Source organism: Labrus mixtus, chromosome 5 (assembly GCF_963584025.1).
Source record: "Labrus mixtus chromosome 5, fLabMix1.1, whole genome shotgun sequence".
Lineage (NCBI taxonomy): Eukaryota > Metazoa > Chordata > Actinopteri > Labriformes > Labridae > Labrus > Labrus mixtus.
The window spans coordinates 723,342-732,343 of NC_083616.1; the positions used below are offsets into that span (position 1 = coordinate 723,342).

The following is a 9,002-nucleotide window of genomic DNA, read 5'->3' on the forward strand; positions in this document are numbered from 1 at the left end:
CAGTGCACATTCAGAAAACAGGACCATAACAATCAGTTGAAGTGACTGTTTGATTATTTTATTATACACTTTAAAAATATGTACAAAAGACTATAAACAGCAGTGTTGAAATGGTGAACACTTTCCACGTACAGGAGGTCGTTATATGGTCATTCTTTCACGCAGTAAGGCAGACAAACGGGGAAATAAGAAGCAGCATGTTCATCACGACTGAATGGAAAACAACATGACACGTCAGAGCACACAGGTACGGTACATATTCACAGACCACCTGTCGGCCAACATGCGAGTCAGTCGGGCTCAAACAAAACACTTGTTTAAAAAGTGGCCCCGCCCTCCTGTCATCCACGCCGTCTCCTGATTCTGATACAGTGCTGGCTGCACACCTCACCCTAAGAAGCATCCGAGTCGTTCCTCAGATACTCAAAATGTTAGGAATCAAGTGTGTTAATAATTTCACTACCAGGAACAGTGACCCATGAACTCATGAAGCCGGGGGGGGCCAGTAGCCTAGTGGCTAGTACGGAGGCTCTCTCCCCCTCCCTCTTTCTCTGACTCTCTCTCTCTCCCCCTTCCTCTTTCTCTGACTCTCTCTCCCCCTCCCTCTTTCTCTGACTCTCTCTCTCTCCCCCTCCCTCTTTCTGACTCTCTCTCTCTCCCCCTCCCTCTTTCTGACTCTCTCTCTCTCCCCCTCCCTCTTTCTCTCTCCCCCTCCCTCTTTCTCTGACTCTCTCCCCCTTTCTCTGACTCTCTCTCTCCCTCCCTCTCTGACTGTCTATAAAATAAAGGCATAAAATAAAACGGATTCATGAAGCCACTTTAAGAAAAGAAGCTGGAGAAGTAATAGTCAAAGTTCCTTGAATGACAAGTTTTTTTTGTACAAACACTGAGCAGTCGTGGGCAACTTCTCTCCGTGTTCTGTGTCTGCTGATCCCCCGGAGACTTCTGAGTGACAGAGATGAGCGCACTGGCCTTGATTAGCGCCGCAGTGAAGTGTTTTGATTTATGATGTCAGGATGTTTGGAAAACATCTTAGTCCTGCTTTTTTTTTTTAAGCCCTTAAGGCTGAATTCTTCACACAGGCCGCAGTGTGTCAGGAGAGGGATCAGAGCGAGCGTCCCTCGGAGGCTGAGGTCACTGCATGCCAAACCACTGTTCCTGATCGGCCCACTGTGCCGCTTCACTGTCGCTGCCCTCCAAGTCTCCGTCCTCTCCACTGCCCTCCATATCATCACCGTCCAGCTCCACGGTGGCATCCGTGGGACTTTCTTCCTTCTCCATCTTCTGCATGCCTTCTAAAGACTTCTGGTCATTTGGATCCAGGCTTCAGGGAGAGAACGAGAAAACATAGATTTTAAATCCTCATTCTCTTTACAGGTACACAATCTCAAAGTTTAAGAGTGAAAAACAGTCTCACCTTAGCGCTATACTGTACTGATCCATGGCTTCTTGGTAATCATTGACGGCCACCAAGAAATCTCCCAGCATCCTGTGCAGGACACAGTCACTCTGATTGGCCAGGGCGTTCCGAAGGAGAGCGATCCCTTCTTCATATTTCTGCTCCCGACCTTTAAGAGACAACAGAAACATTTTCATTAGCAGCTGTTTATCCATTTTGAATCTTACTGAATAGACGATGATTGCTGGTTGATGCAGCGGCTGTACGTACTGAGCAGTTCAGCCTTTTTGACCACGGCTTTGGTGTAGTCCGGTCTCTGGGCGAGGGCTTTGTCCAGCAGGGTTTTGGCTTTCTCCTGAGTCACGGGGTCTTCCAGGCACACCGTGGCGAGGATGGTCAGAGTCTGTGCGTTGGCCCCCAGGGTTTTATAAATGTTATTGGCCATCCCCATGGCTTCTCGAATCCCATTGGATGCCAGGTAACAGTCGATGAGTCCTGCAAACGGACAGTTTTAATATTAAGAGGTCGTGCTGGCTGAAGTCATACAGATCACTAAAGACAGAACAAACCTTCATAGCAGTCGAGTCGGCAGGGGGCCAGGCGCATAGCCTCTCTGAAGTGGATGATGGCCTCTTGAACGCGCCCCATGTTTCTCAGTGCTGCCCCCTTAAGGAGGAGGGCCTGCACACTGTTGCTGTTCAGCTGGATGGCCTTGGCTCCCAGGTAGAGGGCTCGGGAGTAGCGCTTGCTGTAAAAGCTGTGACAACTGAACCACAAAAAAAATATTTAAAAGATTACAAAAAAAAGGTGGCAGGCAGGGATATGAGAGCGCAACAATACAGCTATTTATTTTAGCATTGTGTTCAAAGAGACTCACCCAGAGATCACCCAGGGTTCTGCATGCTGGTCTGAAATATTAAACAATCGCCCACCGAGGACTTCCACATCCTCCAAGTGTCCTTCACGGGCCATCAGGTAGCCATAGACATCCATTCCTGCAAGTGCATACAACAAATCTAACATTAGAGGCAGGGTTGTTCATTTCCTCCAGATCCACTTTTTAAGATTCTGGTGGAAATTGTCTTTAGGTCCTGACAGAAATTAATAACTCATGTTCTCTGAAAAAGAAACAAAGAAAATCCATCATCTGTATCAGTTGTAAGTCTGTAAAAACTTTGACCAATGTCTGCCACGAGGTACCAATCTGATGAACCAATCACACGCCTCCCTGTCTCCCTGCTCGCTCTCTACCTCTTGTGTGCTCTAGCTCACACTCAAAGCACGTCACTGATGACTTTAGGAGTTTATACTGTGACTTTACTTACCACTGAATGAAACATGAGACATGGGTTGCAGACGGAGAACTTTCAAAATCATGCTAGTTTCAGAAAATGACCGACCCTGCCTTTAAAGATGGGGCTCGTATATTGTGAAGGGGTTTCTTTCACTAAACCCAGATAGAAGAGATCACACTGCATCCTCCACCAGATAGTTCAGAACTGAAGAAGTCTTTCGGAGGAGGAGAGGTGATCTTCAACCAAGCTTTGAATTTACCCTAACCTGGATGACTGAGAACTAGTGCTGGGCGATATATCGTGAAGCTCGATTCGATCGATATTTAATTAATGCTTGATATGGAAAAGGGAACATCGATTTTATTTTTTAAACTACTTCAAAGTTTTCTCGCGATATTTCATTGCTCTGCGAGATTTCCGCGGCAGCGCTTGTTGCTCGGAGACAAAAGGGCGGAGGAGACTCCACTCCTGCCACTGAGTAGCCTAGCTCTTGTAAGCGACCAACACGGAGGAGAAAGATGCGAGCGAGGCCGAATTACTTCCAAAAAAAGGGCTCATAACGCAGGGCTCGACATTATAAGTGTCCTTCCTGCTGGCCCGGATGATTGATTGACAGAGTCCAGCTGATTGCACGTTCAGCTGGCGGCTTCACGGCTGTCACTCCCGCGAGCGCGTTCACTACTCTCAAGTTGTACACTCGCACACAGATTTTAGAGCAGGTTTTCTCTACTAAAACACACGTTTGGTAAAATGGTTTTAAAACCATCATATCCCGACAAAAGCCGAGCTTAAATCAGAATTCAAAGAAAAAAAATCACCGGGAGAGTTGAGAGTGACAGCTGGGCATGACGAAAACAGAAGGGAAAAAAGTTTGATCCACAGTGACAGACAGCTGGAGGAGCTGGAACACGTTAAAGTTAAAGACTAGATCCTGGTAAAGATAAAAGTTATTCACAAAACATCTTAGCCCTTAAGAGAGCTCCTAAAGTAAAGATCTAAAGATGAAGAGTTTCTCACAGAGAAGAAAGAAGGAGAGATTCCAGATCTATCACAGCCTCATTAATATCAGATTAAGTAGACTCACCAGCATGGTGAATAAACATCAGCGCATAAATATAAGAAAAATACACAATATTTTTATAATTAGAGCTCAATTAATTAAATAAAAGTTGACTTTTGCATCAGAATGGTTCAAGAGTAAAATGGTGACTGTTATTCTTCAAATCAAAAGTAATGTTCCTGGGCCAGCGGTTACAAAGGTCGGGCCAGTGATCTTTTTTTTTTTAAATACAGGGGAGATTCAGTTTTATAGGCTACATTTATAAACTTTAATACGATAAATATCGAGTCATATCGAATATCGACATTAGGCAAAAAATATTGTGATATCAAATTTTGGCCATATCGCCCAGCACTACTGAGAACCTCCACAGACATCATGCTACCCACTCACCAAGGTGGTGATCGACTTTATAAATCAACGCAGAGTTCCTACGAGCCAATATACAGTAACCAATCACAATCATGAGCCAGTCTGCTGTCTTAAAAGCCTCATATTTAACCAACTCTGAGCAAACTATAGTCGATTATAAGATATGAAGGAAGTTAATCACACAGGCTACTACAGACTCGTATCACACAGCAGGGAGGACGACTGTTCAAATCATGCTCATTCTATCACTTTCCCATCGTTGGTTCACCTCTTTCTCCCGAGCAATGAATGAATGGATGCGTCTTGTATGACACGTTTAGACTTCATATTTCAGCTGCAGACCCGATGGTAACAAACAGAGCAGTATGGAGCCAATAGGTTCATCTGCAGCCTACCTTTGATGAGGTACGGATCGAGCATCTGGGCCTGTTCAAACTTAAGGATGGCGTTCTTGGTGTCACCAGCCCTGAAGTAGACGTCAGCCAGGCTCACCAGGAGGTCCACGTTATCCCGCAACAGAGACTTCTTCTCAAGAGAGCTGAGAGCAGGAGAAGGGGGGGCAGGGTCAGGTATTATAAACTAGTGTGTTAAAAGAACCTGTATGAATACAAACAGACTGCTCAGCTCACCAGATGGTGTTGATGGCTCTCTGGTTGTCCCCTGCATGAATGAAGGCGTACGCTTTGACCCAGACAGAGAGCCAGTCCAGGTTGGGGATACTCTGGATCACATCCATGGTCATGGACGCCACTTCAGCCCCTTTGACTGATAATGACAGAAGACCTGGAGGAAGAAAAGACGTCCATGAAGAGCTCCTGTGTGCATGTGTTTACATTCACTGAAGAGCATAATAGTGCAGATCGACTCTTGCAGATGAACGTGTCTGAACAGCTTCTACTCGTTTGTGTGACGATACATACCAATGATTGCATCCAGGGCGAGGGGACACTGTCTGAGCACCTCTTTGTAGCTCGTCACTGCAGAACGTTCTTGACCGGCTTTTCTGTACAGGTTAGCTAACATCATGTTGATCTGAAGCATGAAAAAAAATAAAACATGCACTTTGTCAGAATATTCAATTAAAGCTGATTAACACCAACATGACGACAGCAATGATTGTGTTTGTTTGTATATTATTCAGATCGTTTTATGCAGCAACAGCTTCGTTTACAAGATGCTTACAGATCAGCTCATGGCTCGTCTGGTTGCCATGTCACCCCTAACTTTGCTCCCACGTTCAAATGTTGGAACTGACACCACTTACTTAAAGGTCACATATTATCTAAAATCCACTTCACCATGTTCCTCTAACTCTAACATGTGTCTCTAGTCTGTCTATAAACCCCCCAATGATGAGAAAAGTCCATCCTCTCTGTCTTTTACCCGCTCCACTTTTCAGAAAATGTGTGCTCAAACAGGCCGTTTGGAGATTTTCCCTTCATGACATCAGAAAGGGCAGTAGCCCCTCCCCCAGGTGGGTGACACTCCCACAGCTAGGTGTTTGTTCTGCCCTCTGAGTCTGCCTTCTCATCGTAAACAATAGGACATGGAGCGAGAAAGACCGAGACACCCAAGCCCTTCCAGAGAGGGGGCGTGGTCAGACACAGCTCATTTACATATTTAAAGGTACAGACACAGAAACAGCCTGTTCTGAACAGGGCTGAAATAGAGGGGTTTATAGACATGATCAAATACAGGATCAGAGTGGATTTAGAACAAGAAACTTCACACACATGTTTTGAGGAGCTCTGAGACTTATTTACACTGAAGAAGAGGAGGAGAATATGTGACCTTTAACAGCTTTGAGGTCTGAAGAAAAATATGGTATTAGAAGCTGTGAGGTTGGCAGCAAACCTTTGGAGTCCTTTGTCTGGATGGAATCCCATCAAGCACCGCTATGGCATCTTTGTCCAGTTTCAAAATGGTGTAGCATTCAGCTATCTTGTATTTGACCTCAATCTCTGATGGCAGGCTCTGAAAAACGACAGAAACATCAATATCAGTTGAACAGCCCACCTGAATATCGGTGCATTACATCAAGGACTTACAGAAGTAACACACTATGGGTAAAGTGTCCACATGTTTGTTTTTGTAAAGTCTTTATCAAATGAGAGGCCGTGCAAAATAACCTTCACTATTTAAAATTCATAGTTTATGTATTTAAGATACATGATGTCCAACACCAGGAACAGTTCAGTGTCTTCATTTAAAACATTTAAAAAGCGACATTTTCAGACATACCTGTGCCTGTATGCTCGATGCAGCTCCGCCAGCAGACGTACGGACTTTAGACGTTTTGCTGAGCACCTTCTTTTGTTGCAATGCCATACTGTATTTGCAGGCAGCATTACGGTATTCTTTATCATGGAAGATTGCGTCAGCATGGTAAACCAACAGCTGGTACTTCTGGGCCGGTGAGAACAGCTCTCTGGAATTCAAAATAATCTGCATAAGAAATAATAAAAATGCACCCCGGAAAACATCTAGATCATTTTTTCAGAGTGCTCCAGAATTCCTCCTGATCAGGTTGTTCACACATGCACCTCACGGAGAGAGACAGGTGGGGGAAAGGTTAAAAAAAACAACACAGAAGTAGCAGACAAAGCATCAGAGTCCTCTACACACAAGGCTATAATGAGAATATTTGAATCACAACCTGAACTAAAGAGTGGAGAAGAACATACTTCCCCTAGGTTGGAGTTGTAGCAGCGGAGGTGAAGTTGAACAATGTTTTAGTGGCGTGCAATTAAAAAATTAATAATAATTCTATAAATTAATTATTTTAGACAAAATAATTAACCACCCTATTCTCATTACCTGGCTCGTGGGTAATGGCAAAAGACGAGAGGTGTCAGAAATTTACCAAAGAAAATGAATCATTTATTTCAAAACGATGGTCACATTTGAGTCCGTAGCGCAAACTAATAAAATGTTAGTTTCTAAGGAGATAAGCTGGAGCCCAGCAGCAGAGGTCGTATTTCATAAAGGGGAAACACTGTAGAGAACACATTTTGAAATATCAGCGCATATCTGCAATAATATTAGCTGATACCGATAGTCACTGGATACACTCATATCGGCTGGACGATTAATCGCTTGTCTGTACTGGGGACCCCCACTGACTCTACCTGTACAGGGTTAAGGTCTCTTGGTGGATAGCGGCCCCCCTGTGGGCAGCGACCTCCATTTTGGGAACCCCTGAGTTACAGTACTGTCATCCTGCTAAGACTACCATTAGGACTGTTTTTTTAAACAATTTAGATCATTTGTCTATATTCAGGCTGATTAATTAAATGTATAATAGTAGTCAGACACGGACGGTGATCGATTACATTAGCGAACAATAACAGTTGTTTTTATTATACGAGCATCTGCATACGGCTATGTCCTGGAAGCAACATACTCTTTCTCCCTAACTAAACTCTGAATAAAACAATAATATGTATCACATTAATACCAAGGTGTTATTGAGCGGGGTGTTTATCGGGACTTTTATAAGTTATCTTAGAAGAAGTCTTGATTGTTTTACTTGTTAATGTAAGCTGTTGCGCAGCAGTGAAGGAAGCACTCTGCGGGAAATAGACGGAGCCCGGGCTGACAATACTTACGGATTGTTATTACTCATCGTCAGCAACAAACTGCTCAATATCCGGACGTTAGAGTGAAGGCCGGCGGCCGCCATGTCCCGCACATGATCTATTACATTCATGTTGGATTAATTTGTGGGTTTAGGGTTCAGCTTGAAAGTTTGGGAGCTTGTAAACAGCTAACGTTAGCGCGTCTGATGTATTAAATATGGCGCTGCACGTCCTTCCGCATACTGCTGCCTTCAGGGGCCACTCAGAAGCTCGTTTTTTCTAAAGCTGCGAAGTCTTCTCAGGAAATCTGCGACTTCATAATGTTTTTTATTTGCTTACATTGTGTTTAAGAAACGAAAGATGAAATGCGTTGTGTGGAAATGAATGTAAATGAGATAAGGTCTTCCACGGCTCTTAAAAACACGAGGATATGTAGGCCAACTTATTTTAGACTTTTGAAAACCAAGCTTTGGTTATTTCGTGCAGAAGTAACCTATTTCTGATTCAGTTTATTAAAATAATTTTACACAATATCTAATGCACAACTTAACATTTCTGAACAATCTTAGACAGCAACTTGTAATGATGGTATAATATTTATAAAATGTCAAATGCATCACAACAACGAGAAATATTAAAATAGGAAATGTAAAATCACAAACACAACTGTTAAAAATAAAATAAAAGATTAAATAAGAAAGTATGTTAAAGGGGACATATGATGAAAAATCCACTTCTACAGTGTTTCTGAACATATATTTGTGTAACCTGAGTGTCTACTGACCCACAAAATGAGAAATAAACCCATCCAGTCCTTTGTTTGTGGTCTGCATAAGTCTTACAACACAGAGAAAAATGCTCAGTTTCAAATGTGCTCTCCTTGTGATGTCACAGTGGGATTCTGGTAAAAAAAAAAAAAAAAATCCACTCCCCTCCCCTGGTATCTCCACCCACGAACTCCACCCCCAGTCTATAGCTAAATTTTGAACAGGTCCGCCATTTTCTCTCTACAGAGGAGTGATGTCTACTGGGAAAACTCAGTGGGGGGGGGGGGGGGTCATTTCATTTAAAGAGACACACACACCAAAATGGAGCGTTCTGAGAGAGCTGGTTTATACAGGGTCACAAACCTCCTCTGGTGCTTGATTCATGTTATATTTTGACCAAAGCACAGCACAGATGTTTCATTTAGACCACAGGGGACTGTTTGAAAAGGTGGAGAAGGGGGATGATATGTCCCCTTTAATATACTAATGGACACTTTCCATAGCAGCCTTCCCCTTGTGGGATCATTAAAG

The 9,002-nt window shown here is 43.5% G+C and overlaps 1 protein-coding gene across 1 annotated transcript; it reads right to left on the reverse strand.

Annotated features, from left to right (window-relative positions):
* Positions 1 to 841: 841 nt before the first annotated feature.
* Positions 842 to 7,933, reverse strand: anapc7 (anaphase promoting complex subunit 7). Its single transcript, XM_061037188.1, has 11 exons — positions 7,735 to 7,933; positions 6,368 to 6,554; positions 5,981 to 6,100; positions 5,047 to 5,158; positions 4,756 to 4,909; positions 4,522 to 4,664; positions 2,277 to 2,394; positions 1,969 to 2,165; positions 1,670 to 1,894; positions 1,418 to 1,568; positions 842 to 1,324 (listed from the first exon to the last, which is right to left on the reverse strand). Exons 1-11 carry the CDS (start codon positions 7,833 to 7,835, stop codon positions 1,135 to 1,137), a joined length of 1,698 nt encoding a protein of 565 aa, XP_060893171.1. The 5' UTR covers positions 7,836 to 7,933; the 3' UTR covers positions 842 to 1,134.
* Between the last annotated feature and the right edge of the window lie 1,069 nt (positions 7,934 to 9,002).